This window comes from Sinocyclocheilus rhinocerous, unplaced genomic scaffold, assembly GCF_001515625.1.
Source record: "Sinocyclocheilus rhinocerous isolate Xijiao unplaced genomic scaffold, SAMN03320098_v1.1 scaffold714, whole genome shotgun sequence".
NCBI lineage: Eukaryota > Metazoa > Chordata > Actinopteri > Cypriniformes > Cyprinidae > Sinocyclocheilus > Sinocyclocheilus rhinocerous.
Window position 1 is genome coordinate 1032179 of NW_015646165.1, and position 17216 is coordinate 1049394.

Below are 17216 nucleotides of genomic sequence, written 5' to 3' on the forward strand. Positions count from 1 at the left end.
GGTATCACTATCCCCTTAAAGAGCACAATATCATATACAGATCTAGGTGGTCAGGTTGTGGGAAAGTCCTTTTTTCCAGACCATATTTAGAACAAGTTTAGATTGCAGTATTATTCAGTCAGCTGCCCGGCCTGTAGAAATCGTGTTCTACACTCTTAAAAATAAAGGTGCTTCAAGCGATGCCATAGAAGAACCATTTTTGGTTCCACAAAGAACCATTCAGTCAAAGGTTCTTTAAAGAACCACCTCTTTCTTACCTTTTTATAATCCGAAGAACCTTCTTTCGCCACAAACAACCTTTTGTGAAACAGAAAGGTTCTTCAAAGGTTTTAAAGGTTTTTAAAGGCTTTAAAGGTTCTTTATGGAACCATTTAGACAAAAAGTTTCTTCTATGGCATCGTGAAGCACTTTTATTTTTAAGAGTGTAGGGTCCCCTCGACAGGACAGAAAAGGCACTTTAGCACTGACAATTAAAGGGGCAGTGGCTTGAACATTAGAATGATTTCTGAAGGATCATGTGACATTGAAGACTATAGAGCAGCGGTCACCAAACTCGGTCCTGAAGGGCCGGTGTCCTGCAGAGTTTAGCTCTAACTTGCCTCAACACACCTGCCTGGAGGTTTCAAGTATGCCTAGTTAGACCTTTATTAGCTGGTTCAGGTGTGTTTGATTAGAGTTGGAACTCTGCAGGACACCGGCCCTCCAGGACCGAGTTTGGTGACCCCTGCTATAGATAAATGACATTATTTGTAGGTAAATAATTCCACTCTAGAGATACTAATAGGTTTGTCAGCTTTCCTGTTTTGGCGTTGATGCATAACCTGTCAAAGAGAATGACCAGTTAGAGATATAATGAAAACCATATTCCAGGGTCAGTGACTAAAGCATTGCCAAACTTTAAGGGAGGTGATGTATGAATCCAACTTACTGAGAGATCCAGAATAGATTCTCTGTACAACAACAAATCCGATATTCATTGACATAGTCATTCTATTGGTTTTGACTGACTGGATTATGCAACACAACAGATATTGATCTATACGACTTGATCTGTGCAGCTCATACATGCTGTATTCACAAACTGAAATTCAGCTGGTTTGCAGCTGCTCGGCACACAAATCTTCTTTGGCAACGAGCAAATCTTGGAACTTTCATTAATTATGTCTTCACATTAACATCCTTAGCCTTGCATACGGACACAATATGCTGTTTGCAGAAAATACCATTCAGATTTGAGTGAATGTTAAACTTGTTTCCGAATTTGAACTTTTCTTAAAGGAATAGTTCATCCGAAAACTCATCTGAGAATTGACTCACCCTCAGGCCATTCAAGATGTAGATGAGTTTGTTTTTTCATCCTAACAGATTTGGAGAAATGTATCATTACATCACTTGTTCACCAATGGATCCTCTGCAGTGAATGGGTGCCGTCAGAATGAGAGTCCAAACAGCTGATGAAAACATAAATTATCCATTAGTGGGGTGTTTTTAATAAACAAATCCAACATTAAAACAGCTTTATCTTCAAACTGTTGCTTCCAGCTAAAATATGAGTACTCTATATACAATATTTCTTTCTCCAGTGAAAATGTCATCTCGTCTGAATCAGGAGAGAAATATTCACAGATCAAGCACCGTTTACAAGCGAAAACAGTCCAAAACAGTTCTAAACAAATATGTCGGTGAATTTTGATGTGAGAAGACAACAGGGAATGGACTTTTTCACTGGAGGAAATTTTATTATAGATTATGTACTCAGAAGTGACACTTTAATGTTAAAATGCCTTAATGATGGATTTGTTTCTTACAAACACATATTATCACTTCACAAGACATTTATTGATGGACTGAAGAGGTGTGGATTACTTGTGGATTACTGTGATGTTTTTATCAGCTGTTTGGACTCTCATTCTGACGGCACCCATTCACTGCAGAGGATCCAATGGTGAGCAAGTAATGTAATGATCAATTTCTCCAAATCTGTTCAGATAAAGAAACAAACTAATCTACATCTTGGAACGCCTGACGGTGAATGCATTATCAGATAATTTTCCTTTTAGATGAACTATTCCTTTAAATCTTCAGTAAACTCTGGTCTTTAAAAAAAGATGATCATTTGGTCCTGTGGACATCAGTGATGCATTATTCAAGACCTAAATACCCTTGCCAATCTAGTAGAGGTTGTGCGTTGAGGCTGACATAATCATACCTCACTCCAGACCTAAATGATTAACCTTGAAGGTCATGCAATAATCGGATTGCTGTTTCCTATCAGAGATCATGTCTGGAATCACTCATATATTTGTTCAGAAAGACCTTGAGTGATCATTCTAAGGTTTGGAATGGACATATCATAACCATTTGCTTTGTGAGATGTGTAAACAAGGTAATGGAAGGTCATGGTTTTGGTTGTAATTTGTCATACTGTGGTTTCACATGTTATAATTCACATGCGATGAAGAGGGCTCTGAATTTTGGAGAAAAGTTATAAACAATTATAGTTATTTAGCGATGTATAAGTGATGCAGAATGCTAAAGGTTTAAAGATGTTTGCATGTTTCAGACCAGACTGACATGATAATGAATCTCACCCTATAGCTCGTCTGGATCAACATACAATTCTGGATGCTCTGAGGTCAGAGAAGCCATATATTGGTTTTAGTGTACTGTTATTGCCTTGGATAATTTCCAGCTAACTGCACAGCAGGCACTTTAAAACACATAAATTACATCTGCACAAATTCCTGGTTCTGACTCTGGGTTGAGTGAAGAAATTAATTCTGGGTTACGCTAAATGGACAGTTGCTTTATGAAGTCTGCAATTTAGTGCATTTTGCACATTGCGCAATGCACAAACACTCCACAGGAATCCAGTCTGGAAAAAGTCTTGCCAGGGTGTTGATATGGGGTTGTTACAGTGGTTTTTGATGTGTGGCTATGTAGTTGCTAGGGTGTTCTCAGTGAATGCTTACTGGCCAGAGTTGTTTTGGTCATTTTATTGATCACCAAATAAAAATGATAAGAATATGGCTGAAAAAAACCCAGAGGAATTCTAATATATTTTACTGATCCGAAATTAGGTATAACTTATTAAATGTTATTAAGTAACTGCTCACCATACACTCTCTTGCTCTCATACACAAACAGTACATCACCTCCTCATGTCTGCTGCCATCTCCTGGTTTCATGGAGATCCTGCATTCATCTAGATGTTTCTCTGACATTAATCTAAATCTGTAGAATGGTTTTAATTAGAGTAGGAGTGTAACCCAATTAAGTTGTATGTGTAGTGCATATGTTTTGCTTCTTTTTATTAGGTACAGACACATGATAACACTTATGAAATGACCACTTTTGATAGTCCCATATGCACAAGGATACAACAAACAAACATTTAGCAGGTCAGATGTCAAAAGATGTTTGCCTTTTTTTATACTTTGTTTGACATTACAACCCTGCACAAAGGGAGAAATATTACTGAATCAGGCCACACAATGCATAAACAGATGTTGAGAAAAAAAAAACAAGAATCAGGTCAAGAATGAAATTCTTTTTAAAAGATATCGGTTATCACAAAATATCAATGAACTGTATTTCACACCTTGAGAAATATTACCTGGATTATAAAGGTTTGACAATACCCCCAGCCTCCCTTAAATTTATTTACGGTTTAACCCTTGTGATTTGCTGGTACTCCTAATTTGGTGTTCCTGATCATAAATTGCTTGTAAATCTCTCATTATGCTATATTATCACCAAATCTTGGATCTTTTTGTCAGCTTCTTTTATTTCAATTAGCACAGGTTTTGTTTTTCTTTTTTGAAACTGATTGATTGTACTCAAAGATCTGAGCTGACCCACCTCAGATTTTTTAGTAAAAAAAAAAAATGGACAAAAAAATCAGTTTCAAAAAGAAAAACAAAACCTGTGCTAACTGAAAGAAAGCAAGTTGACAAAAGAGATAATACAAATGATAATATAACATTTTTTTTTAGAGAGATTTACAAGCAATTTTTTTAGGCATGTCATTTTTGACCAGGAACATTACAACAAGGTGGGAAAGAAATCCTAAAAAAGTACTAAAAGTATCCAAATTTTCCTGGAACGTTGTTATACCTTGTGTGAGTAAAGTTAGTAAGTTAACATTATCAGGGAAAATAAAATCCTCTCTGGGTCAAAATTAATGGAAAATGACATGAGGGTTCTTATAAAATTAAATATTATAAAAAATGCTTTAGAGATTTAAAAGTATTTGCAAGCCCTGTTCTGAAAACGTTAAGTCACAATCAACGTTTCCTTACCTTTGCCTCGTGCCAGAGCTCGCGTTTCCTTGACCTGTTAGTGGGTGGAGTAGATGAGTAATATGAACAGGTAAAGGTGTGCGTCAGTGCGTTCTCATCTACTATGTACTAACTTTCAGACCCCTCAACACATTTCGCAACACAGCTGTTGTGGATTTAACACAAAATACTAATCCAGACTGCATCATGTTGAAGAAAACGCAAGGCTTGGTCGACGTGGACGCGTCGCGCATTCTTGTGAAGGGGCCCGAATTTTTGAGGAGACAGATGGAGCGAGAAAGCGAGGCGAATAAAGGACGCGTCAGTGCGGTGGAGAGGCTGGCAGCCACTAAACCTCAATATGTAAAAAGCCAACAAGTGGTCGGTTCCACTCCGGTTATCAGCATCGGGTCTGCCTCCGTGAGCAGCCGAGGGTCTTCAAACGGGCACGGTTCCGTTAATAACGCCGCTCGTGCTGATGTTGAGGCTATACAGTCGCCTGAAGAAGATAGTAATGTGGTGAGACGGAGCAGCTCGAAGAAACGAGACTCGATTTTATTATACAGACAGAAGTGTGAACTCTTGAGAGGATCGCCTGGCGGGAGTAGGAGATTAATTAAAAAGTCGTTATTCGCTATTAAAGACAAGACAAACGCGTTTTCTGAGGCGCGCGGTGGTGAATGCGCCACACGCAGGGACTGCGGGAAAGAGGCCCCTCGGGTAAATTTACCCATCTCAAACGGCCACTCGGGTGAGACAAACGATTTGCCGAGAGGACCTCCTCACAGGATAGTCGCAGAAACCCAGGAGCAGGAGCGCAAGAGCCGGAGGGGGGTGGCGCGCTCCAGCTCTGACATCAGTTCGCGCTACTCGAAAAACTTCGCGGACTTCGACGCGTTCTTCAAATACTGCGGCCTCGAGGGTGACGTCATCGAGTCCCTGGGCAGAGAGAAGTTCTCCGCGCGCTCGGACAACCTCAGCTCCAAAATCCTGAGCATCAGCGTCTCGACGTCAGACGACGGATTCTCCAGGAGCAGCGACGGCCTGCACGAGGAGGAATTGCAGGAGACCGTGCGTCAAGGGTCATCAGTTGTCGAGCGCAACGCTCGGATCATCAAGTGGCTCTACAGTTGCAGAAATGCCGCGGAGTCGGGAAAGACGCTTCGAGATCTGGATTAACTTGGGTCATGTTAAAAGTGCCGTTTTTGCAAGTATCACGCATAAAATGACCCGGCTTCTTGACAGATATGCACTGAAAACGTTCAGTAGGCTACTATGTATCTATTGACAAAGTCAACATCTGATATGTTCATTTCCTTCATATTCAACTAACTGTTCACCAATTTGTTGTGGTCTAAGATTTGTGAGTAGGTCTGTGGTTGATATTTTGTTCTACAACACAAATTACATACATCACACCTGAAAGCCACTGTAACAAATTGCTATTTAAGGACTACAACAGTTTAGTCAAGCACAAACACGTCCCTGTGGTATTTTTAGTTTTTACTTAGCAGCTTGTTAGCAACGTACTGTGTGTAATTTATGTTGACATGAACATTTATTAAAGGAATGCTAACTACTGTACAGACCATATTTTACTCATAAATGCAGAAGTGCCATTCTAAAAAAACATATGAAATGCCAAAGAGAACCCATGGCTCAAAAATGGCTAATTCTCTTGCTGGTTTTAGGACCTCAGTATTGTTTAGCCATTTTGGTTAAGCAATTTCTACATGCCAGTACTTGATCCTGGTTAAGTATTCCACTATATCTACCTAGATATCATGTTACTTGATTTTGCAATATATTAAAAGTCAGATTTTTTTGAATAGCATTTACCTTGCGTTTAATTTTTGTTGTGTTATGTGAAAACTGCCTTTGCACATGAATCTATGGATACAGTGTAGTTTACAGAGACAAATGACATTCGAGGCTATGGAATGCAGAAGGTAGCACCTGGTTCTGAGATATGGAAAGATATGGCTTCAAACAAGCACTTCTGTCCATTGTTGCACAACAGCAGAAGCGGTGAACAAAAAGCAAGTACATTCACACCCAGTGTGGGTGTATTTAATTTGTGCCACTGTCACATAAGTGCAAAGTTGTCTGTTTATTCTGACTGACTGCTGACTGTCTAGCCATATCTCCTCTGACTCAACGTGCCTTGCAAATATGAAATGGTATTTTAAGTAACTTGATAAATTGCGTGCATTGTTGAGTCAAACAATCTGACACGCAATGCAAAAATGCTATGTAAATGTGATCATATGTATCAGTCAAAAAAAAATTTCTTACCTTTCTAGCACTGTTACTGTTATCTAAGAGTGAATGCGGTTTACTTTAGTATAATTTGTAAATCTGTTGGATTATAGCTCTTGTATTTCAAGATAGTTCAAGAAGCAGACAATGGCCCAAGTACCATAAATGCATATTTATAATGATAAAAAAAACCTCAGGTTTTACAGCTGTTACTTAACTGAACTCAGTGCTTATTTTCATCAATTTGCACATGACTGAAGATTTGGCAACTGCCATGTATTTTTTTTTTACCCATTGTATGCAGTGTTTTCACATGCACACAAAAACTTACCCCTCTGGCCTCTCAAATGCAGACTGTGGCAGGTTAGATCTTGCAGAGGGAGTGTCCGTGGCCTTTACACTACTTTAAATAATTTTTTGGAAACGCAAGCTTTTTTGGCCTCCAGCTGTGGCCGCGTGTCAGAATCATTCTCATTTTTACTGTCTTAATATGAGTTGTTAGCATTTGTCTCTTTTATGATCAGTAGCGGTTTTTGGCACGGTCGCGAACCGGGCAGCTGAATATGGACACAATAAGTGAATATGCGGCATTTTTTCATGATACATGGGGGGCGGCACGAACAGTGGGGATCCACTGTATAGAGCAATACTCTAATGGAATTAGTGGGCTAAAGTCAGTCACACCTCGACTTTCTTCCAAATAACGCACATTTCATTCATAATATTATAAATACAGGCCTATAGTTCCTGCACATTTTTGTTTTTCTGAATTGTGTGAAATGGCTAATAAAAATAGGTAATACAAAACGATTATGTGGTCACCAAGGTGAATTGGTTTAGTCTTGACTTCTGGTCGTGAGTGACAGTGTTGGGGGCATGATTGTCGAGTGCCAAATAAACAGAGATGGACAGGAAAAGGTCAAAGCCATCAGGTGCCCAATTTAGAAAAAAAAGAAAAGAAGAAGAGGGAGAAGGGGGTCTCGGCCAGGGTGTAATTCAATGTCGAACCGCCATTGTTTATGATAACTATGAAGTAAGAAACAATTTGATGCTGATGTCCATTCTTTACAGTACAAAATGATTCAGGAGTCAAGAAGCCTTACTGGCACATTATTGGCAATAAACACACATATAAGTTACCTGCTATGTACACAAATGCTTGTATTTATGTTCACAGCATGCATGTAACTTTTAGCATGGTTTTTGTGTCTCACTGGTTGTTCTTTACTAATGGCAAGACTTGTAATACCCTGCAGCTCATTTTAGACTTTCATCTAGGTGGGGTTTTACGTGACACAAATATGAGTCAGATGTCACATACTGGAAATTGTCACAAGGCCTACATATCAGTAATGGCTTTAAAAGGATAGTTCACCCAAAAATGAAAATTAGCCCATGATTTACTCACCCTCAAGCCATTCTATGTATGACTTTCTTCTTTCAGATGAATCCAATCGCAGTTATATTAAAAATTATACTGGCTCTTCCAAGCGTTATAATGGCAGTGGGCAGTTGTTTCTGTTCAACAGCCCAAAAGAAGTCCAATAAAGTGCATCCATCCATAATAAAAAGTGCCTAACACGGCTCCGGGGGTGAATAAAGGCCTCCTGTAGTGAATCAATGTGTTTTTGTAATAAACATATCCAGATTTTTAATAAATTTTTAATATAACTCCAGTTGGATTCATCTGAAAGAAGAAAGTCATATACACCTATGGCTTGAGGATGAGTAAATCATGGGCTAATTTGTTGGATAGTTAATTAAAATTAAAATTAAAAATCGCAAAAATTAAAATGTATCATTTACTTACTCTCCACTTGTTCCAAACTTATGAGTTTCTTTCTTCTGTTGAACACAAAAGATGATTTTTGAAGAATGTTGGTAACCAAACAGTTGACAGTAACCATTCACTTCCATTAAAATTAAGAATCTTCTAGCTGCTGTTCATTGTCTTTATTTGTTTGTTTTAATAATTTGGTTTTTATCTCACAAGGCTCTGTACTCACAGCTGGCTGAGGGGATTGCATATAAGCCTATTTATTCCTTATATCCAAAACCAAGCAGTGAAATGTTTACTTTGTGATGCAGCATGATCCAATATGCTTGGTTAGTTTATTCCATCGTTCATTCTCTCCATTTCCCTTCCCCCATTACGAAATCAAAACATGACAACATGTGCAGCGTCCGTGTCACGTGTAAGAAGCTGCAGAGACGGAGAGCTCGGGATAAATGCGGTGAGTGATCGACAGGACCGAGAGCCAATCAGCTGAGGAATTTTGGGTAGCAACAAAATAAATACAAACCCGACGGCCAATCACAAACGGCGGGAGGCGTTGCTTACAGTCCGCTTTTCTGACTGTTTACTTCCGTCAATATTCAAAGAAAAGCAGAAAATTATCACCATAACAAAGGACTCGCTGTAAGTAAAGTTAAATATACGTCCGTTATCAATACAAATACACGACTTTGCAAGTAAAACAACAATAGAGGTAGAGATTTGAGCTGTCTTTAGTGTTTTGTCGATGTTTAAAAAGATAAGGCTCTTGGCAGGCTTTGAATTTGAGCAAATTTATTGGCAGTAGTTGTTCAAGAAGCAAGAGCTTATCTTCAATTTACAAATTAACATCAAAATGCGTAATTTTTGTTTTTACAAAGATAATGTTTTACATAAAGATTGTGAAATAAGGCGTTTAAAGCCTTGAATGACTTATTATGTGTTGTCTGATCAGATCATGATGATATTGTTTGATCATGTGATATGTGGAGCACAAAACTAGTCTTAAGTCGCTGGGGTATATCTGTAGCAATAGCCAAAAATACATTGTATGGGTCAAAATTATTGATTTTTCTTTTATGCCAAAAATCATTAGGACATTAAGTAAAGATCATGTTCCATAAAAATATTTTGTAAATTTCCTACTGTAAATATATCAAAACTTAATTTTTGATTAGTAATATGCATAGCTAAGATCTTCAGTTGGACAACTTTAAAGGTGGTTTTCTCTATATTTGGAATTTTTTGCACCCTCAGATTCCAGATTTTCAAATAGTTGTATCTCGGCCAAATATTGTCCGATCCTTACAAACCATACATCAATGGAAAGCTTATTTATTCAGCTTTGAGATGGTGTATAAATCTCAATTTAAAAAAAATTGACCCTTATGACTGGTTTTGTGGTCCAGGGTCACATATGTGACAAGCCTTTGCTGTGTTATAATGGTTTGAGATAAGAGTCTCTTGTATTCAGATCTCTGGAGCAGGTGGAAGAACATGCCGTTCTTGGGCCAAGATTGGAGATCACCAGGCTGGAGCTGGATCAAAACTGAGGACGGCTGGAAACGCTTTGAATATTTGAACCACAAACTGGGAGACAATATCAATGAACTTACCTTGGAAGAGTAAGAAATGCTTTGAATTATGTCAGCGTAATGTAGTGATAGTTCTAGGGTGATAACCTAACCTACAACCTTTCAGTTACCACCTCCGATCTTTAACCACAAAGCTACACCACCTCAGAAAAGCATTGAGGAACAGACTAAAATGGAAGTGTGTATGCGGCATGTGGGAAGTCAGGTATCCGTGTTTAGAACTGCTGTTTGTTATTTTCACCGTCTGTGGTCATTGCCTGGAATAGCATAGAATAGACAGCCATGAACTGTTTTTTTTATATATTCAGACAACGATACACTGACTGAGCTAAAAACACCTTAGTCTGACCATGCTGTCATGGAAACAACAGATCTGAGGTCGATCAGACAGACTACGAGGAAACGTGAACATTTGAAACCATCTGGCTGTGTGAGGACGCAAGTAGGTGTTTGGATAGTTTTAGTGTACTCCTGCATCACATGTGATTTCGGTGTTGAATTTCACTAGACAATAGACCGCAGACTCACCTGTGTAAACTAAAACATCTTCAGATCTTCAGAACTCATTTGGCAATACTTGGATTAATAATTAAAAATACCTTGCATTGGTTTGATGTTTTATTGCATTATGTGTCAAGTTATGTGTACAAGTTAGTGCTCCTAGAAGATAAGTCTAAATTGTATGCTTGCAATCTGTTTATCACATGATCATGTACTTTTTGTAGGTCGCTCTGAATAGGATTCTTAAATGGAAATGTAATGTCTAAAAAGCGTATTTTGGTATAGTCATAGTTAACTTTAACTTATTAACTCTCCAGATTGGACAATGACAAGGAGAACATCTACGTGGGAGATGTCTGTGAAGTAGCTGCCAAGAAGAGAAAAAAGGACTTCTTCAACAACAACACTAAGTCACAGTGTAAAAAATCTACAATATTTTATTACATCACACTTTATTATCACAACAATGATCTCAAATTTCACGGTAAATTAGAGTTTTTTGGGACAACGGGCAGTTATGTTGTTTAGCGGTCATTTTATAAAAATACAAGACCACAGAATGCTACAGTTGGCCATTCCGAATAATTTTTTCATTAGAACTGTGAAATTATTAATCATTTAATATGTTTTTTTTTTTTTTACATCATGCCAAATGACAAGTGTAGTCAGATTTAATTATGGAGTGCGTTATAAAAAAAACAGATTGTTTCAAAGCAGCACAGCAATGATCTCAATTTTAATAGTGAGATTTATTTATTTTTATTTTTATTTTTTTTTTGGGCCATTATACAGTGTAGTGGTCATTACACAATTGTTTTTTTCCCAGAGGTGTGCAATAATTACTCATTATTAAGTATTTTTACATTATGCTTGCTTACATCACACTTAATTATCACAACAATAATCTCATATAGAAACGTAAACTAGAGTTTCTTTGGACAATAGGCCATTATACAGTTTAGCAGTCATTGTACAAAAATATATGACCATAGAATGCTACAATTGACCAATTAGAATCAAGTTTTCTAGAGAACTGTGTAATGATTACTAATTTACTGTCTTTTTTAACATCTTAGCCAATCACATATAAATGCACATATAAACCTAAGCAGTTGGAAATTATTTTACTCATCCTCAAGTTGTTCCAAACCTCTATGCATTTCTTTCTTCTGTGGAACACAAAAGAACATATTTTGAAGGAAATTTGGTAACCAAACAGGTTCAGTTCCCATTGTTTTCTATTATAATTTTTGCCCATAAAATGGAAGTCAGTGGGAACGGAAATGGTTTGGTTACCACCATTTTTCAAAATATCTTCTTTTATGTTCCACAGAAGAGAGAATGCCATACAAGTTTGGAACATCATGTGGGTGAGTAAATAGTGACAGAATTTATATAATGTATATAATATAGTATATAGATGAAATATATCTTATTCTTTTTCTCAGTTTTTTTCCAGGAGAGGTGGATCTACGTTCAGAAGGAGAGTACGCGAGAGGTGAGACAAATTATGTCATAGCGTCGACATGTACATGACTCAAAGAGTAGCAAACAAACAACATGAGTCATAGAATATTTGATGTCATTGTTTATATTTCACAGTTCTCCCATCGGTAGTCTTTTCTAACCTTTGTCAAATGCGAACCGTGTGTTTGTTGTTGCAGAGGCATGGGTACTGTACGCTTGGCGAGGCCTTCAATCGTCTGGATTTTTCCAGCGCCATTCAGGATGTGCGGCGATTCAACTATGTGATCAAAGTAAGATGTTCTGTTCTCTGCTGAACAATTGCTAGAATACCTCTCTCCATTTGATTTACTTGCTCGGCTTCTGTATCCTCGCTCACTTTATCCACTCTGTTTACTTCTCTTAGCTTCTGCAGTTGATTGCCAAGTCCCAGCTGACGTCTTTGAGTGGAGCTGCTCAGAAAAACTATTTCAATGTCCTGGAGAAGATTGTGAGAAAAGGTGAGCTGACTTCTTTTTCTCTGACTTTATCCAGTTACATAGAAAATGCGGAAGACATATTGTCCCAATATATGTGCATATACAAATATATATATGCATATATTTTTTTTTTTTTTAATCGTACAGTTCTGGATGACCATCATAACCCACGTCTGATCAAGGCGTTGCTGAATGATCTAAGCTCCACTCTCTGCATCCTCATCCGAGAAGTTGGGAAGTGTGTGCTGATTGGCAACATCAACATTTGGGTCTGCCGTTTAGAAACCATCTTAAACTGGCAACAGCAGCTCAACAATTTGCAAATTCCAAAGGTAGTCTTTTTCACAGTCTTATGGGTTAAGCATAAGCAAAAATCAGTTGGTCAGTGGGTTTATTGAAAGAGTTGTCTAACCCCCTTTAAAGCACCAAAAAAAAAAAAAAAAAATTATTTGTATAAATGCACAGGTCAGTCAGCCCACATCTAGTTGTGAGTAGTGGGATGATTATTAAATAATATGATTATATTATTATTGTATATCGTAGCATTTTTAATTTTTATGTTAAATTTGTTACAGTATAGGAGGGCTGGGCGATATGGCAAAAACAATCATATCTCAGTATTTTTTGGCTGAATTGCGATATACGGCATATATTTCGGTATTTTATACATTTTTGTATTTGGATTAAAAAAAAAAAAAAATTATTTAATTTGTATTTATTTATTTACTTACTTACTTCCCAATGTTGTCCAATGAAACGATTTTTATATTAAAGGCCATGAAAACAAATATAGTGAACGTAACCATGTAGACTATGGGCTATCATGAGCAAAAAAGGGGTTAAAATCACTTTACAACCACTTTAAACTATACGTGTTAACTATATCTTACAAGTTTTTTAAAAAGTTCTTAATATAAAGCATGTCTGATGTTTAGGACAAATTGGATTATGTGCTTTCCCGTGCAGCAGCTTCAGATGCACTCGTATCAAACTACTGTATATCTATATAATCTGTATTGCCTCATACAATATTGCTTATAAAGAATATATTGATACATTGTACAAACTCAATAAACCCAGCCCTATTACAGTATACATTTATTATATAAATAATGAAATGTTATTACATAATATATAATTAATAAAAAATAGTAAATAATAACCTTAAATGAATAAATCAATAATCTAATTAATACTTAAGCATTACTAAATAATAAATAAATACAAATAATAATAAATAATGAATACAAATAAATATATTTAAAAATATGCATTTTAATATTAAAGCCATATTACTAAATATCATAAAAATGCAGAAAAAGAATAATCAGTGGTCTCCATAGGCTTCCGTATGTGACAGTAAGAACTAAAAGTCTTTAAGCTGTTCTCGAGATGCTGTGCTTATCTAACAAATGAATCAGCTCTGCTGTCTGATTAACTTTTAGGACCAAAGACAGCTGTTGAGTCTTGTATTTCTTGTGATTGTAGTAGCCAACAATCTTCTCTCTATATTTATATAATGCTAAATATGTCTTGTTGCAGCAAGTTTCAAATGGCATGACACTGAGCGACCTTCCTTTGCACATGCAAAACAACATCCTGTTCAAGTTTAGTGATGCCTGTGACATCATCAGTCTGGGACAAACCACACCAACACTGCACATGCTCAGTGAGGACCAGCAACTGTGGAAGAAACTGTGCCAGTTTCATTTCGCCGAGAAACAGGTGAGGAATAAGAATTTAAGTCAGTCATAAACGTCATTACCATCACACACAAATTCACACATACTATATCAATATTTCATTCTTTTCAAGATTTTAAGTAGTCAAAGGTGCTCCTAATTAAAGAATTGCCCAGATAATATTGTTCGTTTTAAGCACTTGTGAATGAGGTTTTATCTGAGATTCTTTAATGTGAGTCTTTTTGGAGATTCAAAATTGCTGAAAGTTGGGTCAGTCACTTAATTTGGCCACAAGATGGCAGTCATGTACACAAGCGTGTGAGAGAGGCCTCTGTTCCTCACAGAGCTCTCTGTTTGTGTGTGTTCAGTTCTGCAGGCACTTGATTCTGTCAGAGAAGGGCCATGTGGACTGGAAGCTGATGTTTTTCACACTTCAGAAATACTACCCTGTGAAAGAACAGTACGGAGACACTCTGCAGTTCTGCAGGCACTGTAGCATCCTCTTCTGGAATGTAAGAAATCCCTTTTTAAATGTCAAACATGCTAGTCTGTGAATAAACAGTACAACATCCCTCAGGATTTTGTTACTATTTCGATTTAAGTGCTTTTCTCAAACGTTTCTAATGTTGAAGCCCAGTACAGTATGTGCCACACTTGATTGCTCCTAAACAAACTACCCTTACATGCTGTTTTTTTTTGTTTGTGTGGAAAGATCTTCTATAATTGCAGTTTGTGGTTAGGAACTCATTATAGACACAATTATCGATAGACAAGCATCAGTTTGTTCCAATGATCTTAATAGGCGACCAGTATTAGCATATACTCCTCCGTTAAAATGTTTGAGGTCAGTAAGATTTGGTAAATATTTTTTTTTAAATCTCCTAAGCTCACAAAGGCCCACAAAGTAATATTGAGCAATTGTTTTAATATATTTTCAACAGCAACATTACTCTATTTTTCAGTGTCACATGATCCTTCAGAAATCATTCTGATATGCTGATTTGCTGTTTAAGAAACATTATCAATGTTGAAAACAGTAGCCCTGCTTAGTAGTTTTATTTAAACCGTGAAACGGTTCTTTGACGAATAGAAAGTTTTAAAATATATATTTTATTTGAAACAGTAATCTTTTGTAACATTATAAATGTCTTTACTGTCACTTGATCAATTTAATGCATTTTTGTTGAAAAAAGTATTAATTTATTAAAGAAAGTATTTTTGCTGATCCCACATTGTTGAACAGTAGTGTTTTAAAAGGAATAGTTCACCTAAAAATGAAAATTCATTCACATAAATGATGACAGAAGTTATAGTTATAACAAACATACCTAATTTCACTTGGAAAAAGTTTAATTTCAACTGTTTCGGGTAGGGGTGTGCGATATATATCATATACAATACTATCGTAATTTTTGTTAAAACTATATGCGATTTGACACTATCATTATAATATAACTATAATATTATATTGCAAAAACCAAGCAAAAACACACCCAGAGAGTGCAGGCATACACTACGTGATGTAGGTTAGACCACATTTAGAGTCCATGCTTTCACTGCGAGATAAAAGGCCCGTTCACACCAAGCACGATAACTATAAAGATAACGATAAAGATATAGTTCTAAAAATCATTCTCAATATTAAAGAATAGCATAGTTCACACCACAACTATAACGAAAACGATACAGAGGAACGATATTGTTGTGATCACTTTCAAAACAATTTTTTTTTCCAGCTGATGAACGATAAAACACTGACAGCCAATCAGAATCCATCCTGCTGTAACGAGCTCAAGAATTTAAAGCGGCAGACGCATGTGCGCTTGGAATAAACAGACGATATCGTTCGCTGGTGTGGATGCTAATATTGTTATCTTTATAGTTATCGTTCTTGGTGTGAACGGGGCTTTAGTCTATTAAAATACATTTACATTTCCCCCAAAATTCAAGATAAGGGGGCAAAAATGCCCATGTATAACTTTTATGTCTTTTATATTTATATCATCTGATATAGTTAATATCACACGAAGAGTGACGTTTTTTCTCCAAATATCAGCACGATTGCAAATGTGATATTGATTTGATGAACAGTTCAATAAACAAGAAGTTAATTTTAAGTGACTTAAAGGGATAGTTCACCTAAAAATGAAAATTAGCCCATGATTCACTCACCCTCAAGCCATCCTAGGTGTGTATGACTTTCTTCTTTCAGACAAATCCATTCGGAGTTATATTAAAAAACGTCCTGGCTCTTCCAAGCTTTATAATGCAAGTGAATGGATGTTATTTTTCAGTAGTCTAAAAGAAGTCCAATAAAGTGCATCCATCCGTCATAAAAAGTGCCTCACACGGCTCTGGGGGGTGAATAAAGGCCTCCTGAAACAAATCGATGCGTTTGTGTAAGAAAAATATCTATATTTAAAACTTTATAAACCGTAATCTCTAGCTTCCGCTAACTGTTGTATGCGCATTCATTATGGCGGATGATGTAGGCGTAGCGTAGGGTTGGGCGATTTCCCCGATTTTATCAATTAATTCGAATTTATTGTTTTGCCACGATTTTATTTTTTAGAAATCGAGGAATCGCGAGATGTTAGAATTAGACACTTTGACAATATGCCGGTGATAACAGTAAAGAGAAAAGAACGATCCAACCTCATGTCGGCGCACGTGATTAACCGCTCACGTGTGACGCTCTCTGTGAAGGACCATAAATATAGGCTAAGCCTATTCACACAGAATGCGCTTTTGTGTTGACAAAGATGCAACGCGGGCAGTGGAATAGGTAAAACATGCAAGAAGATGGGAGTGAACTTATTTTAACTTGAGCGCAGTGTTTTTAGAAAGTCGTTTCATGAATGAGACGCTGCAAGAGAACACACATATGTAAATATAAATAGACAAATATTGAAAAAAATAATAATAATAAATAAATTGTATGTACAGTTTTGCTATAGATAATAGAATGGAACAGAATAGAATGAGATGCAGGGATGTACTAAGATGGAGGTGGTAACAAATAAATATAAGGTTATTGCACATTTTTATTGCATAACGTGGGGAACATTTAACTGTTCATGCGGTAGATTGCCTGGGGGAAGAAACTGTTCTTGTGCCTGGCTGTCCTGGTATTTGCGGCTCTGTACTGCTGGCCAGATGGCAAAAGTTCAAAAAGGGGATAA

At 36.8% G+C, this 17216-nt stretch overlaps 2 protein-coding genes across 4 annotated transcripts in view; both read left to right on the top strand.

Moving 5' to 3' along the window:
* Positions 1-4487: 4487 nt before the first annotated feature.
* On the top strand, positions 4488-5459 carry LOC107706966 (protein FAM110C-like). Its single transcript, XM_016510818.1, has one exon. The coding sequence runs from the start codon at positions 4488-4490 to the stop codon at positions 5457-5459; it is 972 nt and encodes a 323-aa protein (XP_016366304.1).
* A 3251-nt stretch (positions 5460-8710) lies between these two features.
* Positions 8711-17216, top strand: part of LOC107707022 (F-box only protein 25-like) — a 14202-nt gene continuing 5696 nt past the window's right edge. The window contains exons 1-9 of one of the 3 annotated variants that reach the window (XM_016510892.1): positions 8711-8958; positions 9788-9938; positions 10727-10827; positions 11858-11907; positions 12074-12166; positions 12280-12373; positions 12500-12684; positions 13895-14077; positions 14403-14546. In XM_016510892.1, the coding sequence (XP_016366378.1) occupies positions 9811-9938; positions 10727-10827; positions 11858-11907; positions 12074-12166; positions 12280-12373; positions 12500-12684; positions 13895-14077; positions 14403-14546 (978 nt within the window). In that variant the 5' untranslated portion in view covers positions 8711-8958; positions 9788-9810. Of the gene's footprint in view, positions 9029-9787; positions 9939-10726; positions 10828-11857; positions 11908-12073; positions 12167-12279; positions 12374-12499; positions 12685-13894; positions 14078-14402; positions 14547-17216 lie in introns of all 3 variants that reach the window. The other 2 variants (XM_016510894.1, XM_016510893.1) reach the window with 2 other exon arrangements.